The sequence below is a fragment of the Vigna radiata genome, unplaced genomic scaffold, assembly GCF_000741045.1.
Source record: "Vigna radiata var. radiata cultivar VC1973A unplaced genomic scaffold, Vradiata_ver6 scaffold_307, whole genome shotgun sequence".
NCBI classification, from domain to species: Eukaryota; Viridiplantae; Streptophyta; class Magnoliopsida; order Fabales; family Fabaceae; genus Vigna; species Vigna radiata.
In genome coordinates, this window is record NW_014543814.1 from 84,566 (window position 1) to 108,305 (window position 23,740).

The 23,740-nt window shown below is 27.6% G+C and overlaps 1 protein-coding gene and 1 long non-coding RNA gene across 7 annotated transcripts; both read left to right on the top strand.

Moving 5' to 3' along the window:
• The first annotated feature begins 8,845 nt into the window (after positions 1-8,845).
• LOC106754952 lies at positions 8,846-15,830 on the top strand. Of its 6 annotated transcripts, none has more exons than XR_002667025.1 (6): positions 8,846-8,911; positions 9,029-9,242; positions 9,563-9,742; positions 10,564-10,640; positions 10,870-11,050; positions 15,586-15,830. It is a non-coding gene; the product is annotated as an uncharacterized LOC106754952 (long non-coding RNA). The 6 variants fall into 6 exon arrangements; XR_002667026.1 differs by having other exon boundaries at positions 15,615-15,830; XR_002667028.1 differs by lacking the exon at positions 15,586-15,830 and adding an exon at positions 9,370-9,475 and having other exon boundaries at positions 10,870-11,500.
• A 4,605-nt stretch (positions 15,831-20,435) lies between these two features.
• LOC111241196 (putative pectinesterase/pectinesterase inhibitor 22) lies at positions 20,436-21,395 on the top strand. Its single transcript, XM_022778114.1, has 2 exons — positions 20,436-20,899; positions 21,024-21,395. The coding sequence occupies exons 1-2, from the start codon at positions 20,536-20,538 to the stop codon at positions 21,053-21,055; spliced, it is 396 nt and encodes a 131-aa protein (XP_022633835.1). The 5' UTR covers positions 20,436-20,535; the 3' UTR covers positions 21,056-21,395.
• The last annotated feature ends 2,345 nt before the right edge of the window (positions 21,396-23,740 follow it).

Below are 23,740 nucleotides of genomic sequence, written 5' to 3' on the forward strand. Positions count from 1 at the left end.
ATGAAGAACTCATTCAAAATCATGGTGACATTCATCATCATTGCTAATGCATTTAATCCACCGAAGTGCCAGCTGGAGATGTTGGAGGACAGATAAAGCTTGTCAGGCTTTCCTTATGGATACTAGTAGCGTATACCAGTAGCTTGTCTAATATGACATTCTTATTTTTTATTCTTCGTTATTGCTTATTTATTATTTCCATTAGAATCAAAATATTTAATTACATATGTTTCCTTGCTTCTAATTTGTCATAATCAATTAAAATTTATTTTGTTATGTTAAAGGTGTAATAACTTCTGAGTCAAATCTCATCATTGTCTTCTTTCCAATTCACTTTTTATTCAGTTCCATTTGGAAGCTTGAACATTTCTTTTTAATTTTGTTCGAGTGTAACAAGATAAGAGTTAAAATTATTACAATTTATTTAAAATATATTTAAAATTATAATATTTTTAACAAGTTATAATTAATTCTAAAATGTACTTGTTGGAAATATTTTAATTAAATTTAATTTTGATTTATAATTCTCTTTGTTTATTTATCATTTTCCATAAAAAAATAATTTACTTTTTTGTCTATGTAATGCAATCCAATTATAAATTAGTAAAGTAGCAATACTCTCACACCGAAAAACCATACAAATAAAGATTAATCTTGCTTCAGACACAAACAAATTCCTCCTCTTATTAGCAAAAATATCTTTATTTATAATTTCTCATAAAAATATAATAATCTCCAAAAACTAACTTTAGTTATAATTTCACATAAAAATATAATAACTTTTATACATTCTTTCGTGTATCATGTAACCAATCATAAATATGAACGTGTTAAAGATTCCTTTCGTGTGTAACACTCTTTTTGTTTCTTATTTTTAACATTATTTATTGCTTATTTATAGTTTTCATTAAAATCAAAATACATCATAGAATGATATAAGAAGAATAGAAAGAGATCAAGAGAAAAAGAAGAAAAAGAAGAAAAAGAATACCAAAGAAAGAAAAGTAAAGGTGCAAGAAGAAGAATGCACTATGTTTCATATGGCTAATAACAAATAGATACTTTATTTATTGGCAAAGAAAATGACACTGATGATAACGGAGTGCGTCATTAAATTAAATAAATATATTTTCTTTTATATATATTGTTTCAAACAATTCAAAAGTTAATTACATATTAAAAATAGTATTTAATATTTATATATTACACTAATAATTATTATCTCAAAGCTGAACCTTTGAGATAAAGGTCGGTCCACTGATTTGGAATTTGACTATCGTGAGACCTCCTTAAATGTTTGATTCTTTTTTAATGCTACATAGGAAGGGGTACATGTGTAATATTGTTTTAAATAAATTGGTGGTGGTGCACGTATATGATAAGAGTGCCAAAAAGTAGTAGAATGAATTCTAATTACTATAGTTACGGCCAATCCAACTTTAATGGAAGTTTTGTTAACTAAAGAAACTTCTTTTTCTAAAAATGTTTTTATACTGTCAAGAAGTTTTGTGGAATTTCTTACCATTACTCAGGGGTGCTCCCTATAAAAGTAGTGAATTTTAATTACTATAATCTAATCTAACTTTTAATGGAAGTTTGTTTACTTAACAAAATTTCTATTTAAAAAATGTGTTTCTATTATGAAGTTTTGTAGAATTTTTAAATTTTATTTAAAATTTCTAATTAATTTTAGAATTACGTATATATTATTCAAAATATGAATTAATGTTTTCTTAATTGCTAAGTTAATTCTTCACATGTTTGTTAGATCATTTAATACTTAGTATTTATATGGGTTTGATTTAATGTAAATCTACAAAGTAATATTTACTAACCCTAACATGAAGAACTCATTCATAATCTTAGTCACATTGCTCATGCATTTAATCCGTCAAAGTGGCAGCACGGAATGCTATAGGACGGATAAAGCTTGTCGGATTTTCACTATGATATACTAGTAACTTCTAATAAAAGTGGAAATTTCACTACAATCTTGAAAGCAATACAAGTTGCTTATAGTCCCCAGAAGTTTATTATAAAAATAAAAGGTAGAATATATCAAGAGAATCTAAACGTTCATTTTAACAAGACTGACCTCGTTTTTGTTGGAGTTGGAAGAGGACTCGAGAGGGTCGAATGTCTCGTTTAAAAGGTTTTGGCTTGTGTTGAGTATAGTGTATGGGTGCACATAGTATCAGTATTTTTACTCGTTAGTTCTTGAGAAGTCAGGGAAATAGGTTTGAAGTTGCGATGAAAAATGACTCAAATCGCTCTGTTAGTAAGAACATGTTATGACACCCTATAAGTGAGAACATGTTATGATGACACATTAGAAGGAAACGACACTGGTTATGAATAGTTTGATTGTGTTGGAATGTTATGATGAGAAATGTTTCGATAATTATTTTACTCTATAATTAATATGATTATTGTATATTGTGTATTATGATATTTCTGGTTGTTCACCCTTACATATTGTGGTTGTGGTTTCCATCTACGATAATCGTACTTGTACGAGAGTAATTGCGTTGCAGATAAGACCAGATCGAAGTAGTTGACGAGAGTTGAGATATTTTATTTCGAGATTGATTATTTATTATTTAAAAGTTTTTCAAATCGGTATTTTTATGTAAAAGAGATCATTTGAGATTATCGTTTTGAATAGACGATGTTTAAAGTTATGATTTTGCTTCCACATTATAATCGAATAAAATTTGAATATAAATATTTCTCCACATGCCAAAAACAATATCTTTATTTATAATTTTCCATAAAAATATAATAATCTCCAAAAGCTATCTTTATTTATGATTTCACATAAAAATATAATAATCTTTCTAAGTTCATTTGTGTGTCACCTAACCAATCATAAATATGGACTTGTTAAAAATTCATTTGGTGTGTAAGACTCTTCATGTTTCTTATTCTTCACATTGCTTATTGCTTATTTATTGTTTCCATTAGAATCAAAATATTTAATTTCATTTGTTCCTTTGCTTCTACTTTGTCAAAAACCAATTAATATCTATTTTGTCATGTCAAAGGTGTAGTAACTTCTGAGCCAAATCTCACCCTTGTCTTCTTCCCAATTCACTTTCCATTCAATTCCATTTGGAAGCTTTATGAACATTTCTTTCTTAATTTTGTTCGACTGTAAAAAGACAAAAGTTAAAATTATTACGATTAGGATAATAATATGTTCAAATGTTGTAAAAAAAATATTGTCTAAATATCATTATCTTTACAATTATAAGTTTATATAACATTATATCTAAAATTATAATATTATTATCAAGCTTTGTTTTAATTAATTCTAAAACGTACATGTTAGAAATGTTTTAATTAAATTTAATTTTGATTTGTAATTCTCTTTGTTTATTTATCATTTTCCATAAAAACTCAATAATTTACTTTTCTGTCTGTCATGCAATCCAATTATAAATGAGTAAATTATAAATGAGTAAAGTAGCAACACTCTCACACTGGAAAGCCATGCAAATGGAGATTAGTCTTATTTCAGACACAAACAAAATGTCTTTCTCGTCCTCTTATCAGCTAATTGTGGTTGTGTAGTAGATTTTTCACGGCTATGACATTTGAAAATGTTTTACTACATGTTTTATGGCGCCATTTATATTATTATCTATGATCATGATCTTTTCTGAAAACAGGAAGATGCTAACAGAGCAAGAGTCTATAACACGGTCTATGATTATGATTTTCCTACTTCTCTACTAATTTGAAAATTACTCTACTACACGTTTTGGTATATATTGTTGGATGGATTTGAGTTTAAAAAAATATATTTGTTAAAGCTATAAATTTAGTAACATTAATGAGAATTTGTATATTAAGGATGTTATGATCTGCTTAAAAAATGTTTGTGCAGTAGATGTCATTTTTTGTAGGTCAGTGGAAGAAGAGGAATTGTGCTGATTTTGGGCTGCCCATCAGATGATCAACGTGTGATGGGAGCTAGCTCTTTTTCGTTACCTTTTTAAGTTCCTAGAGATTAATAGGTGTTTATAATTTTCTCTCCCTCCTTGCCATTGCTATAAAAGGAGGAGTCGGTGAACAAGGATGTCTTGTGATTATTAGGGATTATGATTATACTCTTTAATATCTGTCTATTATAATCAAGTACTTTCACACATTTTTAATATAACTTGTTAATATCTTAGTATTTATTGGAAAATATCCTTGATTTGTCAAAAGATTAAATGTGTATTAGAGTTCATACAAAAACATTTAGGTGTCTTATTGTTAATGATTTTTTAAACTAAAAAAGGAAAAATGTCTTTATTTATAATTTCTAAAAAAATATATTAATTTCCAAAAACTATTTTTATTTATGATTTCGCATGAAAAAATATAATAACAACGTAACCAATCATATATGGAGAGATTTCACAATTCCTTTAGTAAGTAAAACTCTTGTTTCTTTCTTCAAAAACAATAAATAAATAAATATATAATTATAATAATTGTTCTGCTTAATTTCAACACATAAAGTTATTGAAAAATTATTAATTTAAGATTTAACATATTTTCGTAACGTGATGTATATTTAATTATAAATCTTTAACTATGAAAAAGTTTTATTATAAATATTTTATACTGTTTTCATTACAAAAATAGAGTAAAGTTGGCATCTCTATATCTTTATTTCTCATTTTATGGCCATAAAAGACAGTAAATTGATAGGATTAGTTACCATAATTATAATTGTAATATGATTAGTTACCACAATTATAATTTTAAAGGTGAAGGAATTGAAAATTTTATCATACTTTTATTTTAAAAGGTTTCTCAAAATATTAAAAAGAAATTTTTTAAATTTTTAAGCTACATGTAACTGTTGAAAATACCTCAACATACAAAAACTAATATTTGGATATTATTGTTTTGATATTACAATATTTTTACACTTATTTTAAATTTATTATATTACTCTTTAATTTTTTTTATTAATCAAAATTCTCTAATAATATATTATCAAAGTGATAATTCAAGTGGTAGGCAGTGTCTGGTAAAACATTTTTAAATTCAACTTGAACATTGGCTTTTAAAAGAAAATATGGTTTGTTGACATCAATATTCGAATTTAGTTATAAGCAGTAGACTCTTATTACTAGCATCTTAACTCTTTCTCTAAAAAATCATAATTATATGATATGGATCCAAAACATTAATTATGCCAAAACGTACAGCAGAGTCACGGGTGGGAAAACTTATAGTTATAAATGCGGAGATACTTTCAGTTTTCACATCATCTTTAGTTTTCAAAATTATAGATATACCCTTAAGCTATCGTTAAGAAAATAAAGTAAAATTGGGTGTCTAAATTGTTTGAACTACTGTGATTATCTTACAAGTTCACAATTTAATTATATTTACTTTTAAAGTTATACTAAATTAAATTTAAACATTGCATTTTTGTTTTTAAAATGTTAATTTTAAATTTTCTTTAGACTTAAATCAATAAAATATTATAAAATGCTCGCACGACAAAAGTATTTTGATATAATAATTTTAATTTTTTTAACTATTATTATCATATTAATTTTACATTAAAGACTTTTTTTCATTAATTATGTGTAGGATAAAAAAAATCAATAGAACAATTAATTTGCATAAAAGAAAAATTGAATTATAACATCCCAAAATATAGTTATAAACCATATTATAGTCGTCACATAAATAATATCATAGAATAGTTATCCAAAATAACTATAGAATTTAAAACTTTATATACATACAATTTAGTATTCCAAAACTATATATAAAACTATATTAACTAAACTAAGTTACTAAATATCGATATCTCCGCCATCCAACACCTGCTCCAAAGACACCTCATCTCCTTCTACTTACACCCACATAATGATCATTGCAAAGGAAGAAACTTCAATACATACAAAACACAAGCAACAAACAACAGGGTGAGCTAGTTTAAATAAAAGAGCAATCATATATATAGTAACTACATTTCATACAATCATACCATTCATATACACCACAAATTCTTCATGCATGATGCCACACTGACTTAGACCGTCCGAACTTAGAATGATTGCTGAGCTATGGCGGGTTGTGCACTTGTGGTGGCTTCTACTACTTTGCAAAGTCATTACTAATGAGTTTTACCCTACTACACTCACGAGGTTAGTCTGTACCACGCCTTGGAGCATACTGGAAGCCTCAAAGACTAAAACCTCCGGCTACACCTCACGACATGGATTCATCATCTCTATATGAGAATGAAAGACTATTGGAGTTTCAGGATAACCTCCAAGACCGAGCTCCTTGCAATCATCCTGAACTTATTGGAGACTCACCGAGAGATCTCACTTTAGAACTTACTTTCACCGCTTTGAAACCATACTTTTACTTTGAAACACAATCAATAACATGATCAATCAAATACTATAATACACCATCATACATACTTCACATTGAATCTAAAACTTCATTTTAATCAAACTAGAACAAGGAATTAAAGAGTAACTAAAACTTGAACCATTCGCTCAACGCATAGCGAATCCAGAGGTTTTTCGCACAACGACCCACCTCATTGTGCGAATAAACTTCCAATGGTACTAGACCTCAACCCCTTGCATAACACCCCCTAATGTGCTATGTGGAAATCTAGACAATGGTCTAGACCCCCCAAACACTCATTGTGCGCCTCCTTTTCGTTATTCGAATAAATCTGGCAGCGCTCCCAGACCACAACTAGTCGCTCAGTGCCCTTATTCGTTGTGCGAATCCTCAGACAGATAGCAAACCCCACAATCATTCATACAACGAACCTCCTCGTTATGCGGATTTCTTAGACAAAGAGCAAACCCCACAACCATTCGCACAACGAACCTCTTCACTATGCAAATTGCTCAGACATAGAGCAACTCGCCATGACCACTCGTTGTGCAAATTGATTCGCTCAGCGAGTCTGCATAATTATGCAGCACGAATTTTGCAGAATTATGCAACTCAAACTCCTTTTACCAATTCTAACTATTTTTCCAACTTCTAACTCTCTTAAATTGTGTTATATACTTAATTATACTTGACTAAACGTTTTTAAACCTTCCTACCCTCATTCTAAAGTGTTTATGTACCAATTCCTACTTCAAAACCTCTAAAATCACAACTTATAGACCCAAAATTCAATCTTTCACTTTTGACACTTTTTTGACCAACTTAAGGGCTCAAACAAGTTATATTTGACTTACCAAAGCTGCTCCAACAGTCCAATTAAGCATTTAACCTCTAATTTTCATTTTCACTACTCCACTTCTTTAAAATGACTTAAAACAATCATAGATCACTTCAATCTCAAACTAAACACCCTCCTAACAGATTCCTAACATTTCATACTGCCAATTACAGATCAAACCGCATCCAAACATGCTTAATTATGTAGAACACCAATTTGCACACTACCACATTCAAATTTCACATCACATACATCTTAAAACCAAATTTAGTTCAACCAACTCCATATTCACAAATTTCATCATGCATACACTAACAAATTTTAATTCAAATCAAATCTAGCTCCCCTTACCTTTGATTAATAGCACCGCTCAACGAAATCCCAACAGATGCTTGCACCGCAAGGCAACTCTAGAAAATCCTACAAATCACCGGTTGGTGATATGAAATTAACCTTAGAACCTAATTTGAGCTAAAATTTGAAGAGAAAAACAAGATTTATGCAAACAGAAATCATTGCATGACCACAGTCCAAGAATGTACGGAGAAAGAGGAGAAACAACTTACCAACTCAAAATATGAATTTGATCGATAAAGATTATAGCCTTCGACGCCACGATCGCCTAGACACTTCCTGATCATCAAACAGAAAATCCAATTATGAAAAAAAGCTAAAAAGATGTAAGAGAAATAAAAAAAAACAATGTTTTAGAAATAAAATATATTTAAATAATAAACTGAGCTTTAAAAGTTTATATTTATATTATTAGATTATTTTAAAATAAAATATTCGTTTCATATTTTAAAATATCGTTTATTATAATATTCTATTTTATTGCAAGTAACTTATTTTATTTTTTTACAATAAAATTGTATCATTTCATATCTTTAGGATTTTCTTTTATTGCATAAGTTTTGATATTTATAAGAATGTGTTTGAAGACGAGAAATCTAATAATATAAAGAAAATCATCTTTACTATTTAATGATTAATTGATTCATTTGGTTATAGTGCGAGAAATTTTTTAAACACTTAATTAAAATTACAAGAATGCATAAAATTTTTTAAAAATTTAAGTTAATGTTAATAAAATTTTGAGTTAATAAAATTTAATATATATTTGAATTAAGTAATATTTAAATATTATTTTAGATTCACATTTCCCAATAAACTGATGAACATTTGATAGTGAAAAGTTTGATATTTGAAAGTGACTACTGCATGCTGTAACTGCAGGTATGATGATTCTTTCTGCAATGTGGTTGACAATTATAAGCTTAGGTAGATTTTATGTTCTCTATAATTATGAAATTATCTGTATCCTTTCTGTTGTTTAATCATAATTAATAACTAAATTCGGATGCAACCCTCCACCATCCCATATCATTTTTAGAAACTTTGGTGATCACAATTAATTTAAAACAGTGGTTACTTGTATGTTTTTATATTGGTTAAGCTAAAAAAACATATTTAAGTTATATTCAATAGGCATTGAAAATTGATATTAAAATTAATATAGATAATTTTTTAAAAAAATTGAAAACAAAAGTGATAAAATTATGAAATCCTATATTAATAATATCTTAAATTAAAACAATATTTTTCAATTTGTACGAATTTATTGTCCCAGAAGCAACATGACTATTGCGGAGGAGGACGAGAAGAAAGGTTGATTCTGTTTCAGTGTTTCAAGTAAGATTTCTTCATTTTTGTTTTTATAAATTCTCTGCAATACATTCTTCTTCCTCATTCCTAGGTTTTGTTCCTTTTAATACTCTATTAGTTTCTACCGTTTTATTCCAACTACAGGCATGAAAGCCATTGCTGACATTCCTATCAGTTTCTACCAAACTATTCTTAAAACCAATCTTCAAAGCATGGTAAGAGAGAAAATATGCAACACACACTCTGATCTTTCTAGAGAGAAGCCAGAGAAAAACTTCCTAGCCTCCAGGACACTCCTCACTGGAGAGATGATGAAGATGATGAACACCAAGAGAGCAAAGGAAGGCACACACACAAGGTATTGAGACTGAAAATTTTCTGATTAAATGCATCTCTAAGATTTACAACCTTTTATATGAAATGTATAAACTGATTCTGTTTGGTTTTCTGTTTACATCAAAATTCCTCCTAAACAAAAACCTAAGCGAACCAAAAACACCATTTCTGAAGAAAAAACCCTTCCTTTCACCGATGTGAATCGGTTAAACCTTCTCCTTCTTCGATCTGAGCATTTTTCACCGATTAAAATCGGTAAAAACACTTCCTTTATATCTATATGTCTAATTAATAGAGATTTATGAACATTATTACACACTAACCACCAATTTACTTTTCCAGAAAATACCAAATGCATTCACTGCAAAATATGGTGGTGACTTACCCAATCCTTTGTACATGAACCTTCCAAATGGAAGTAAATGGAAAGTGATTTGGAAAAAAGTCAACAGTGAGATTTGGCTGACAGAAGGATAGAAGGAAGGACAAGAAGGCTAATAAGAAGTTGCGGTTGGAATCTCTGTTAGTTTCTACAATATCCCAATATCCCATAATACTTTCTTTGTTGTTTTTGTTGCTTCCTTGTCTATTTTTGTTATTCTTTTAGGTTTTTCTACCCATCATCGTGTATGTCTCGGTGCTACTGTTCTCTGAATACTTTATTTAAGCGAGAGCATTCATTTTAGTTTTAAGTATTATGTAGTATCTAACATTTTATAGAATCATTAACTATGTTATATTATATTTATTTAATAATTTTCAGATATTTTCATTCTAAAGAAAAATTTATCATATCAATTACTAAGCAATTCGTCCTTTTCAATTTTTTGCTTCAGTTCGTTTTTTTTTTATGCTTTTCCATTTTCTTTCTTTAGGAGATCTTGTTCTGTAATCCTCTTTAGGTCTGTCTGTATATATTATTTCCTTAATAAATGAAATAAACTTCTCCATAAGTTAAAATTTGCCTATGTATAAGTTAATAATAAGACTTTTGGAGAAGCTAATATGAGAGAGTTTCTACAGATTACGTTTTGCATAAGTTTTGAGCCTATGAAGATATTTATTACGTTTTTCCTTTTTAGTTTCTTCTCCTACAAGTGTTTATAAAAAAGTTTACTCAAACGTACCCTTCCTTCCAATGTTAACCAACTGTGATCTATGATAACTAATATTGTACTTGGAACCTGGTTAGTGAATGGTTTGCTTGGGATCTGGTTAGTGAATCTCTTATTTATGTATTTCGAAATACCTAAGTGTATGGTTGTGTCTGCCAAAGCTTGCAATTCCTTGGTAAATATTTTTGTAAGTGTGGTATACTATCTTATTATCAAATTCTGTGATAGGGTTCTAGTGGAGGCGGAGAAGGATTTGAAGTTACAAAATTTGGCCATGGACGTGTTGCACTGATTGGATTTCCAAGGTTTTCCTTCTAAAATATCCCTTTGCCTTTAGTTTTACTAATTGATGTATTTTATTTTATTTACTACCATTATCTAGTTGATTATGGTTGGCATTGGGCTACATTTCCTTGAATGATTGTAATTTGGATGGGTGTATACGTGTTTTAGGCATCTGCTTACACTTTATTTCGGTTAGTTATAAACTGCTTAGTGCTAACCCATTCCATTTTTTGCCTTTACATACTCCAGTGTGGGGAAGTCTACTCTTTTGACAATGATATCGGGCACACACTTTGAAGTTGCATCTTATGAGTTCACAACTCTGACCTGCATTCCTGGGATTATAAACTATAATGATACTGAAATTCAGTTACTCGATCTTCCTGGAACTATTGAAGGTGCTTTTGAAGGCAAGGGACGAGGGAGACAGGTAAAACTAATATTGCTGTTTTCTATCATTCTAGGGATGGGGGTAGTGTTTACCTTAATTTTTCTTAAAATTTTTAAATAACATTGATCATAAATCATCTAATGGAAAACTATATATCAATAAAAGAGTAAATTTAACTTATCTCATAGTTAGCATAACATAAATGGTTGATTCAATAACAGTAGCAATGTTTAATTGTCTAACATATGGAAACACCTTAAAGTAACCTTGCTTCTTTACTGTATTTTTCTTCAAATTCTTTAGTAGCAAGAACACAGTTTCATGTAGGGAGATTATTTATAGTTTTTGAAAATATTAATTTTAAAAATACAATCTTCTTTGAAGCTAGCCTTGGTTGTCATCGTCGTTAGATTTCATTTATTTTAATCAAAATATTTCATGCATCTTTGCTTCTCTTGTTAATTTGAAATTACTCCTTAGAAAATTACTTTTTTTACTCATTTTGGTATATGAATTTGAGTTTAAATAAATATTATGAATTTGAGTTTAAATAAATATACTTATTAAAGTTATGAATTTGTATAACATCTTTAATATACAAATTCTCATTAATGTTATCAAAATTCATAACTTTAACAACTATATTTATTTAAACTCAAATCCATATACCAAAACATGCGGCAAAGTAATTTTCAAATTATTAAGAGAAATAATTTTCAAACCAATGTTGGCTTCAAAGAGAATTGTATTTTTAAAAATTCATGTTTTCAAAAGTGATGAATAATCTTCCTGTATGAAATTATGTTCTTGCTAAAGAATTTGAAGAAAAATGTAATAAAGAAGCATGATTACTTTGCAATATTGTCATTTGTTAGACAATTAAACATGATTACTGTTATTGAATCAACCATCTATCTATGTTAATTATGACAAAATGACATCAACATAGCTTTCCATTAAATGATTTATGATCAGTTTTATTTAAAAATTTTAAGAAAAAATTAAGATAAACTGTAGTTTTTTGACATCAGCTTTCGAATTTAGTCCTAAGTTGTTTGTAGAAACGAAAATGTTTTTTTTAACAACTTGCACAACTTCTTTTTTAACTGTTGACTCTTTTTTTTTTTATTATTATCTCTGTATACTTCACTTTTATGCAAGTGTATCATGAATATGCTTCTAAACTGCATAGCGATGGCGAAGATAGAGAAAAAAAGAAAAAAAAAATTCTCAACAAAAGTAATCAAAGAAGGTATAAATGACTATATATGACGGGGAGTCAGAATGACACTAATACACATGAAAGGAATTGTGAAATATGTCATATTTATAATTGGATTGCATGAAAAAAAATATAGAGATCTTATGGAAAATGATAAATAAATAAAGAGAATTTGAAAGCAAAATTAAATTTAATAAAAACATTTCCAACATTTACGTTTTAGATGAAAATATTATAATTTTAAATATATTAGATAAACTTGTAATCGTAATAATTATAACTTCTATTTTTTATAATTGAGATAAAAATAAAAAGATGAACAAAATTTATAAAAAAAATATTAACTACCACCCTTAAATATAAGAGATGATAAGACATGATTAATAAAATTGAAAAGAAGGTGGCAAAATTGAATATATAAAAGTAATGTAATTTTTCTAAATGTGTATATTTTAAAAAAATAATAATAAAATGAGAAAACTACACAGAAGAAACAAAAAATATTATTTTGAAAATTTTACTCTCACAAAAAATAGTAAAAAGAGGAAATAAATAATCATATACCTCAATCATAGATAATAACATTAATGGTGAAAAAAAACGTGTAGTAAAACATTTTCAAATGTCATAGTTGTGGAAAACCTACTACACAATCTCAACTAGCTGATATTATGAATAGGAGAAAGGACATTTTGTTTGTGTCTGAAATAAGATTTTTCCATTTGTACGACTTTTGAGTGCGAGAGTGTTGCTACTTTATCACAAATAGTATTAAATATTATCCTCACTTTATGATACAAAGACAAACTTATTTACTACCTGACACAAACTTCGTCACGCAATCAATGTATAAACTTTTTTATAGAATGACGAGAATCTAAAAATTATTAAATAAATATAATATAACATAATTAATAATCCTATAAAATGTTAGATATTGATTAATACTAAAAACTAAAATGTAATATGAGTAATCTCAGTCTTAAATAAGAATAATAAATTCTGTTCAATCTTAAGTTTTGTAGGATACATGATATATTTCAGGTTTGATTGCTTATTTGGTTCTTATATTCAGAGGGTTTTTTAATGCTTAATACTCACTTTTAAAAATGTCTTTGTTTGGTTCTAATATGGTATAAATTGTATTCCATTAAATGTGCAGAAACAGAGTTAATTCCGCCGTGATGTGGTTATGAAAATAACATTTTGACACCAATTTTTTTGACACTATTGATACTGCACACGTGTTAAAATATGATTGGACGATTTCAAATTAGAAAAAGAAACTTTGGTTTTTTCTTCTTAATATGCTCCTATTTCAGTTTTTTTTAATTTGAAACTGTCCAACCATATTTTGACACGTGTGCAGTGTCAAAATAATGTCAAAAATTGGTGTCAAAATATCATGTTCCTTTTTCTTTTCTCTCCTCTCCTTTCTCTACAAGGTCTACCTTTCTCTCTCCTATATCTTTATGAAATATTTTTTTTTTTCTTTTTACTGACTGAAAACTCACCATCCTCTTCGATAATTCTTTCCTCTCCCCAAGTGGTTAGAAACCTGCACCACCTCCTTTTACAGCATTTTCTTTCTCTTTCGTTCACCAATGAGACTCTCATATCCCTCTCTAATGCTCACCTAATAACTCCTACATTTCTCCTTCCCATTCATCATCACTAAACTACTCCCCACTCCCATACTCATGTGAATACTCCCCAACCTTATAGCCTATGAAGCATAACTCCCACCCTCAAGGACTTCCTCACCAAGAACCCAACATGCCCATCCTCAATTTTCTCACCTAATTAATAACCATAAGCCGAGAGTCCTTAGGTTCTCTTACTAACAACCCTCACTGGTTTCCCAGTGTTTTCCATGTTCCAACATGTACCCTTAACTCTTCATGTTGGAGGCAACATGGAATACGAACCTGGCCACTCCCAAACTCATACTTCAGCACACTTTCTCCAGCACCGTAGGAAGACTCTAGCTCTCCCTCTGACTTAGTGAAACGCGTTCAACCTTGCTCAAAGGAGTGAGAAGACAGAAACACAAACATGTTCAACATATATATCACTACCACAAAGTACAAAACCAAAACAAAACCAAAACAAAGTACACTACCACAAAGTACCACAAAATACTGATGTGTGGATTTGTTGTCAAATGTGTTCTGTCAGTGGTGACGTGCCATCAAAAATAGTTGAGGATTGTTATTCAAATGTTCTTGAAGTTTTTCAATACAAGATTAAAGGGAGTGGAAGTGGTAGGTTGGGTGGTCTACTTAAGAGGATTCTTAAAATTAAAATTTTGAACAAAAATAAATAAATAAATATTATTTAAATCTGAAACAATATATAAGATTACAACATCTTAGCATGTAGTAATCATTTTCAAATGTTAGACTTTTTAGTATACCAGTCTTTTCTTTGTAAATGTCTCAAAACTCAAATAAATATTTTTTTAATGTAAAATAATATTTAATTGAATTTTATTAATCTAAAAATTCGTCAATATTAACCTAAATTTTTTAGAATTTTTAAGTATTCTTATAATTTTAATTAAGCATCTAAAAAACTCTTAAAGGAGCATTATAATGAAACGAGTCACTTAATTATTAAGTAGTAAGTTGTATTTTTTGTGTTATTAGATTTTTCATAATCAAACACATTTATATACTTATCAAAGCTTGAGTAACCTATGCTTCATAATTACAGTATTTCTATCAACTCTGTACTGTGATTCAATGTCGTGTTTTACAAGTTCAAGGATTAATTTTTTTAATGGTTTTATAATTACGCAAGTATCTTGAAATGTGTATTGTCAGTCATTAAAGTTGAAATTTGAAAGGTTTTTTAAAATTTTGTTCGTGAAAGGTTAATTAAATACTGTTTTGGTATATTTTCTGAAAAAATGTTTTAAATTGGTGTTTCCTTGTCTTTGTTTTATTGAGTTAGGGTGAACGATGAGTTTTTTGTGTAGATATTGTTCTTGTTTTATGCATTTAAATATTAGATAATACCATTTTTGGTGCAATTTTTGTATTTTGTCTAAGACAAAAGACAAATTGTATAGTTTTGATTTATTAATTATTAATGTTTGTTGAATCTTTAAAACTGATAATTAAACATTATCTTCAGTCAAAGTTTGGAAATTTGGAGGATTTCAATTCCATGGGAAGGGGAATTTCAATTAAAAAGTGTTTAATTCAACGTTTCATCTACAATTTTTTTTATGTTAGTTAACTATTGTGACTTTTTGTTGACTTGATTTTTTTCTCCAGAAATTTGTTAGGCCTATAAAAATTGAAAAATTTGAACCGAATTTCCTTTTTTTTTTTCCTTATGAAATTAGTTAACAGATAGTCTGGATTGTGGTGGTAGGGATCGTCGAGAAGCTCTTACCTGAGAATGGGTGCCCGTGTGTTCACCTTATTAAAGTAAAATATTAACTGTGTGGCACGGTTTTTTTTTTAGCCAAATTTCATTTATATAAAAAGATGCTAAAAGAGTCTATAATATCATATATGATTATGATTTTTCTCATTGTTGCTACACGTTTTACTATATATACTTTTTAAAATTATGAATTGATTAAAATATTTGTTATTACACGTTATGCTATATTTACTTGTTAAAATTATGAATTGCTTAAAAAATATTTGTGCAGTAGATATTTTCCTTTGATATCACAGTCTTGTAATACAACTTCTCCCGTTTTGTCAAAAATAAAATCTATTGTTCTTTCAATAAGACACTTTACAAAAAAATGTTTATCTTGCATAATATATAAAGTGTCTTGATATCATAACACCTCACAATTATAAAATGTAGAGAAGTGTCTTGTTAGCGCTAAGGCATCAACTTGATGTTTTGAAGGTTCTGTTGTATTCTAGAAAGTGATGTTACTAGTTAGAAATTGTCCATAAGTGTTAACAACTGCATCACCAAAACAAGATTAATTTTAAAATTGTTTATTTTCTTTCTAGAAACATATTGAATTATGGAAAATCACGTTTAAATAAATTAAAACTAGAAATATAACTAGACATGATAAACTCACCTACAGTTAGTGTCCAAGGTAGTTGTAGTGTCCAAGGTACTGTAACTTTCATGCTTGTTTTTGGTTCCTGTAATGATAGTTATGCCTTTTCCATCCCCAACCAAAAAGATATTAGTTTTGTTAGAAGGAAATATCATATATTCTTGAAATATGTTCGTTTTTATTTTTATAATAATTCTCCTAGAACTCAACACAGGAGTTGCTTCTATGACTTTAGAAATGGTAGTGAAATTATCACTACCATCTAAAGCTACAACCATATCATACTTCAAGACTTTCAAATCTTTTTTATCCTCCAATAACTCTCGATCTCACTTTGGACGATTACTAGCATTGGCAATAATCAATAAGGTAACCAACACTAAGATCGAGTTCTTCATGACTAGAAACAAATATGCAGCTTGTTAATTGGAGATATAGCAGGGCAAATAAGGAAGAAAGTTAATGAAAAGTCAAATTGATAAAAAAAAATTGGTAAAACAAGGAGGTTCTTCACTCACAGAAAAGAGTGTAAACACATAAAAACGATCGTATCAAATAGTGAAATGTTAATTCTAAATATTAGAATGAGTGGAATAGACATAACTTAAGAAAAACATAAGCAAAATTCAGAAAACAAAATGTTCAAAAGTCAATAAGTGCATTTATTTGCAAAATAAATACAAAAATAAGAACAATCAAGGTTCGTAGGTTTGTACACATAATAAAAGGTTCGTAGGTTTGTACACATAATAAAAACGAGAATAAGCAATACTTGCACCATACAAAACTCTAAAAAAATCATAAACACCGAAAAAATGGTAAATGAAACAATAGAAGCGAAATAAACTGGTCAGAAACAAAAAATGTAACTTCTTAACTGGAGATATAACAACTCAAACTCAAATATAATAATTCTTATAAGAATTGTCCTATACTTTACATTGAAATGCAAAACTTGATTCTGATTTGTAGGTTTTTGTGTATGTGTCTCATATGTTAACATATTTATAGATGTGGAAGAAAATCTTGAAAGAATGAAAATATTATCGAAAATCTTGATGTCAAATCATCAAACTAAAATCATTGCATTGCTTCTTGAAGCGCAACTCCCATATGTATAGCTGAAAACGTGTTAATTAATGTTATTAAATGTATAAACAATGACTCTTACCAAAAATAACAGGTATTCTAACATATTTTTTGTTTATTTCAATTTTATGTAACTTTATATTAATACGAAATCAAACCTAATTTGCAAACTTATGTCTTTAGGGCTTTCTTTTGATGCACAAGCTTTGATAAGTGTATGAATGTGTTTGATTATGAAAATCTAATAAAAAATGCATCTTTACTAATTAATGATTAAGTGATTCGGTTCGTTATAGTGCTGCTTTAAGATTGTTAGGAGTTTTCTAAGTACTTAATTAAAATTATAAGAGTGTTTAAAATTCTAAAAAGTTTCGGTTAATGTTGACGAATTTTTGGATTAATAAAATTCAATTCTTTTAAGTAATGTTGAAATATTATTTTAGATTAAAAAAATATCTATGTGAGTTTTGAGACATTTGTAGAGAAAAGACTGGTAACCGAAAAGTCTAACATTTGAAAGTGATTAATGTTTGATGAGACGTTGTTATTTTATATATTGTTTCATATTTAAATAAATTATATTTATTTATTTTTGTTCAAGAGTTTGATTTTAAGAATGGTCTTAAATAGAATCATGAGTTGTCATGTTTGGATTAAATCACTTTCACTCTTGACTAAATTTTTTTATCTATAAAATTATGTTTAGAATATTAGTATGCATGTTTTTAAAATTATAAACTAAAATATATACTTTTAAAAATTCAAGGAATCAAAACAAAAATCATAAATTAAATACATATTTCAAAAATTTAATTTAATATGATTGGAAAGAATTAAAATATTTAATATGATAAAAAAAAGAAAGTTGTAATATTGAGTATATAGTTATATCTAAAAAAAGAAATTGTAAAATTATTTTATGATCAATGCTAAAAGATCATCTTTGACTAAGTGTCATTTTATTAGCTATTAGGATGGTTTTTCGATAAACTATTTGTGGTCTAAATTAATAGAGTATATTTTATTAGTTATTAGGATGATTTTTTTATAATAAAATATACTAAAAATTTTGCTGCAACAATGATAAATATAAATGACATTTGATGGATTATAATTCTAAAATAAACAAAATTTCTGAACTTCACATACCAACCAAGAAAGACTTTTCAACAACAAAGAAAGATTTTGTAAAGAATTCATAATTTTAACAAGTAAATATAGTAAAACACTTTTATATATATATATATATATATATATATATATATATATATATATATATATATATACGTTTTGCTATATTTACTTATGAATTGCTGAAAAAATCTTTGTGTAGTAGATATCTTCCTTTATTGGTTTGGGAAGAAGAGAAATTGTGCTGATTTTGGGACTATAATCCATCAAAGGTCATTGATATATATCATTATTGTTGCAAAATTTTTAGTGTATTTTATTATCAAAAAATCATCCTAATAACTAGTAAAACGTGTTCTATTAATTTAGATCACCAATAGTTGTATCGAAAAACCAATCTCATAACTAGTAAAATGACACTTAGTCAAAAATGATCTTTTAGCATTGATCATAAAATAATCTTACAACTTTCTTTTTTTAGATATAACTATATACTCAATATTACAACTTTCTTTTTTTATCATATTAAATATTTTACTTCTTTCCAATCATATTAAATTAAATTTTTGAAATATGTATTTAGTTTATGATTTTTGTTTTGATTCCTTGAATTTTTAAAAATATATATTTTAGTTTACAATTTTAAAAACATGCATTCTAATGTTCTAAATATAGTTTTACAGATAAAAAAATTTAGTCAAGAGTGAAAGCGATTTAATCCAAACACGGAAACTCATGATTCTGTTTAAGATGATTCTTAAAATCAAATTCTTGAACAAAAATAAATAAATAAATTTTATTTGAATATGAAACAATATATAAAATTACAACATCTCAGCATGCAGTAATTACTTTCAAATTTTAGACTTTTCAGTGACCAGTCTTTTCTCTGTAAATGTCTCAAAATTCACACAGATATTTTCTTAATCTAAAATAATATTTAAACATTACTTAAAAGAATTGAATTTTATTAATCCAAAAATTCGCCAACATTAACTCAAATTTTTTAGAATTTTAAGCACTCTTATAATTTTAATTAAGTGCTCAGAAAACTCCTAAAAATCTTAAAGCAGCACTATAACGAAACTAATCACTTAATCATTAAGTAGTAAAAATGCATTTTTTATTAGATTTCCCATAGTTAAACACATTCATACACTTATCAAAGCTTGTGTATCAAAAGAAATTCCTAAAGACATGAGTTTGCAAAGTAGGTATGGTTTCGTGTTAATATAAAGTTACATAGAATTGAAATAAACAAGAAAATATGTTAGAATATCTATTATTTTTTATAAGATTCATTGTTTATACATTTGGTAACATTAATTAACACGTTTTCAGCTATATATGGGAGTTGTGCTTCAAGAAGCAATGAATGATTTTAGTTTAATGATTTGACATCAAAATTTTTGGTAATATTTTCATTCTTTCAAGATTTTCTTCCACATCTATAAATATGTTAACATAGGAGACACATACACTAAAACCTAGAAAATAGAATCAAGTTTGGCATTTCAGTGTAAAGTACAAGACAATTCTTCTAAGAATTATTATAGTATTTGAGTTTGAGTTGCTGTATCTCCAGTTAAGAAGTTACATTTTTTTTTTTTGTTTTTGGCCGGTTTATTTAGCTTCCATGGTTTCATTTACCATTTTTTTGGTGTTTATGATTTTTTTAGAGTTTTGTATGGTGCAAGTGCAAGTGTTGTTTATTCTCGTTTTTATAATGTGTATGAACCTTGATCGTTCTTATTTTTGTATTTATTTTGCAAATAAATGCACTTACTAACTTTTGAACATTTTGTTTTCTGAATTTTGTTTATGTTTTTATGAAGTTATGTCTATTCCACTCATTCTAATATTTAGCATTAACATTTCACTATTTGATTTTTATGTGATTACACTTTTTTCCGTGAGTGAAGAACAACCTCCTTGTTTTACCAATTTTCTTTTACCAATTTGGCTTTTCATTAACTTTTCTCTTTATTTGCGCTGCTATATCTCCAATCCAATTAACAAGCTGCATTTTTGTTTCTAGCCATGAAGAACTCGATCTTAGTGTTAGTTACCTTATTGATCATTGTCAATGTTAGTAATAGTCCAAAGTGGGATCGAGAGTTGTTGGTGGATAAAAAAGATTTGGAGGTTTTGAAATATGATGTGGTTGTGGCTTTAGATGATAGTGGTAATTTCACTACCATTTCTAAAGCCATAGCAGCTACTTCGGTGTTGAGTTCTACGAGAATTATTATAAAAATTAAAGCGGACATATTTCAAGAGAATATGATATTTCCTTCTAACAAGACTAATATTTTTTTGGTTGGGGATGAAAAAGGCATAACTATCATTACGGGAACCAAAAACAAGCTTGAAGGTTACAGTACCTTGGACACTAAAACTGTAGGTGAGTTTATCATGTCTAGTTATATCTCTAGTTTTAATTTATTTAAATGTGACTTTCCATGGTTCAATATCTTTCTAGAAAGAAAATAAACAATTTTAAAAGTAATCTTGTTTTGGTTATGCAGTTGTTGACACTTGGACAATTTTTGTCGAGTAACATCACTTTCCAGAATATAGCAGGATCTTCAAAACATCAAGCCGTTGCCTTAGGCTAACAGGACATTTCTCTGCATTTTACAACTGTGAGGTGTTGGGATATCAAGACACTTTATATGTTGTGTGTGGTAAACATTTTTTTGTGAAGTGTCTTATTGAAGGAACAATAGATTTTATTTTTGGCAAAACGGGGCAAGTGATATTACAAGACTATGATATCAAAGGAAGATATTTACTGCACAAATATTTTTTAAGTAATTCATAATTTTAACAAGTAAATATAGCAAAACGTGTAGTAACAAATATTTTAATCAATTCATAACTTTAAAAAGTAAATATACTAAAACGTGTAGCAGCAATGAAAAAAATCAAAATCATAAATGGTATGTGATTATGGTATTACAGACTCTTTTAGCATCTTTTTGTATAAATGAAATTTGGCTAAAAAAAACCGTGTCACACAGTTTATATTTTACTTTAATAAGAAGGTGAACATATGGGCATCCATTCTCTGGTAGGGTGTTACTCCCTCCACCTCTCCAAGTGTTCCTCCACCTCTCCACTAGTTTCATTTATTTCGAAAATATTTTACATATCTTAACTTTTTTCTTTTATTCCAAAAATACCCTACACCTTTCCACTATCCTCAACCATCTTTGATTTTGTGATATATTACAAAATATAAAATTCAGAGGAAACTTCAATATTAGTGTTTCTACCATTTCCATTTTATAAAATTAAAAGTTAGATGCAAATACAAAATAATAAAAATAATAATAATAAATAATGATATATTATTATACTAACTTTATAATGACTAAATAACGAAATAAATTCTAAATCTTTAACAAATAATTTTTTTTATATTTTATGTATTTAATAATATTTTTATATTATTTATCTAATAAGTTAAATATTTATTGAAGTTATTTGAGTAAAACATGTCGGTAAGTTAAAACTTAATATAATGTTAAAAATTATAGATATTATATGCAAACACATAAATATTTTTCTAGAAATTTAGAACAAAATTTTACCATTTATTAAGTAATTTGAAGAAAAAAAATATATTCAATAGTGAAAATAAGATTGAATCAAACTTATTTAAGAAAATATATCACAAGTTTAAATTTGAGTGATGTAAATGCTCCATTAATGAGCCTTGTAAATGCTTCATTAATGTACAGAGAGAAAAATAAATATGTTTAATGATAGAGGGGAGGTATATGATATGTTTGAGCATTGTCATTAATAATTATGAGATTTGGTAGATTTTGAGTTCTCCCTAATTATGAGATTATCTGCATCCTTTGTGTCAAAATTTGAACCATTGGAGAAGCTCATTAATACGAGAGAGTTTCTGCAGATTAAGTTTTGCATAAGTTAGTTTTAAACCTATGAAGATATATATTAGGTTTTTCCTTTTTAGTTTCTTCTCCTAGAAGTGTTTATGAAAAAGTTGAAGGAGAATAAATAAAAAAGAAAAGTAAATATTACTTGGAATTATTTTGAAAGTATTCCACCAAATAGACTACATGTTATATAATTCCAAGTATATCAACCTAGAAGTATTCCACCAAATACTCAAACTCAACTTGGAATTATATCAACCTAATTATTAAAAATCATCAAATATAACCTATTTTATGTATAAAAAAGGTGTTTTTGATACTTGTACTTACTTTTGATAATCTTTCAACATCATAAACTATTAGTTAAAAAAATGGGAATTTGATCCTTTTGTTTGACGTTAATTAGTAACTACTTTTTAGTAACAATTTAAAATTGTTGCCATTTATTTACATTACAATTTCAGGTCAATTTAAACAAAAAATAAATTGGATCAACCTTAAACATGTAATCTAAAACTTAACCTTTTATTAATAATGGAACGGAATTAAACAAAATGAATAGGACAAAATATAATCAAGCCTAAATATAATAATGTTCTGGCAATATATGCTAAAATATCAAGCAATTTCATAAAAATTATAAATGGCCTTTAAATAATCTTTATAAGAATCTATAATCTTATCGTCGAAGACAATCTATGAGTAGACGTTAACAATATATATATATATATATATATATATATATATATATATATATATATATATATATATATATATATATATATATATATATATATATCTTTATTCAATGAACAACAATTTTTCCATATTATAAGTCAGCTTGCGAGATTCATCAACAGTATTAGAACAGAAAACAACGTTAATCAAATTAAAATTAAGGTATATAAAGACTAAAATTTAGGACCATGAAAACATCGAGAACCAAAACTGACATTAACATATTTCCAAGCTTTCTCATTCTCTGAATGCTGTGTCACCTCTCAAAGCAACTCCATCTTTTTCTTATCTGCCTTCTTACCAAGAACTCTATCTCACTAACCCACTTGTTTCACGATCAGAAAACGTTTAGGAAATCCTTGAACTGTGGACTTCATTCCAACCGATATATGGATCTTCTTCATCACCACAAGAAGTTGGTCTAGAGTTTAGCGTCCTAATAGAAAATTGTAGAACGATGGAGCACAAACCACCTTGTACCGTGTCTTCGTTTCCTCAAAGGTAGTTATAAGTTCAATATAACCCTGGATCTGCACATGTTATCCTAAAAACCTATTAGCATGACATTTGTAGAGTTTTCCTCATGCACTAAAACT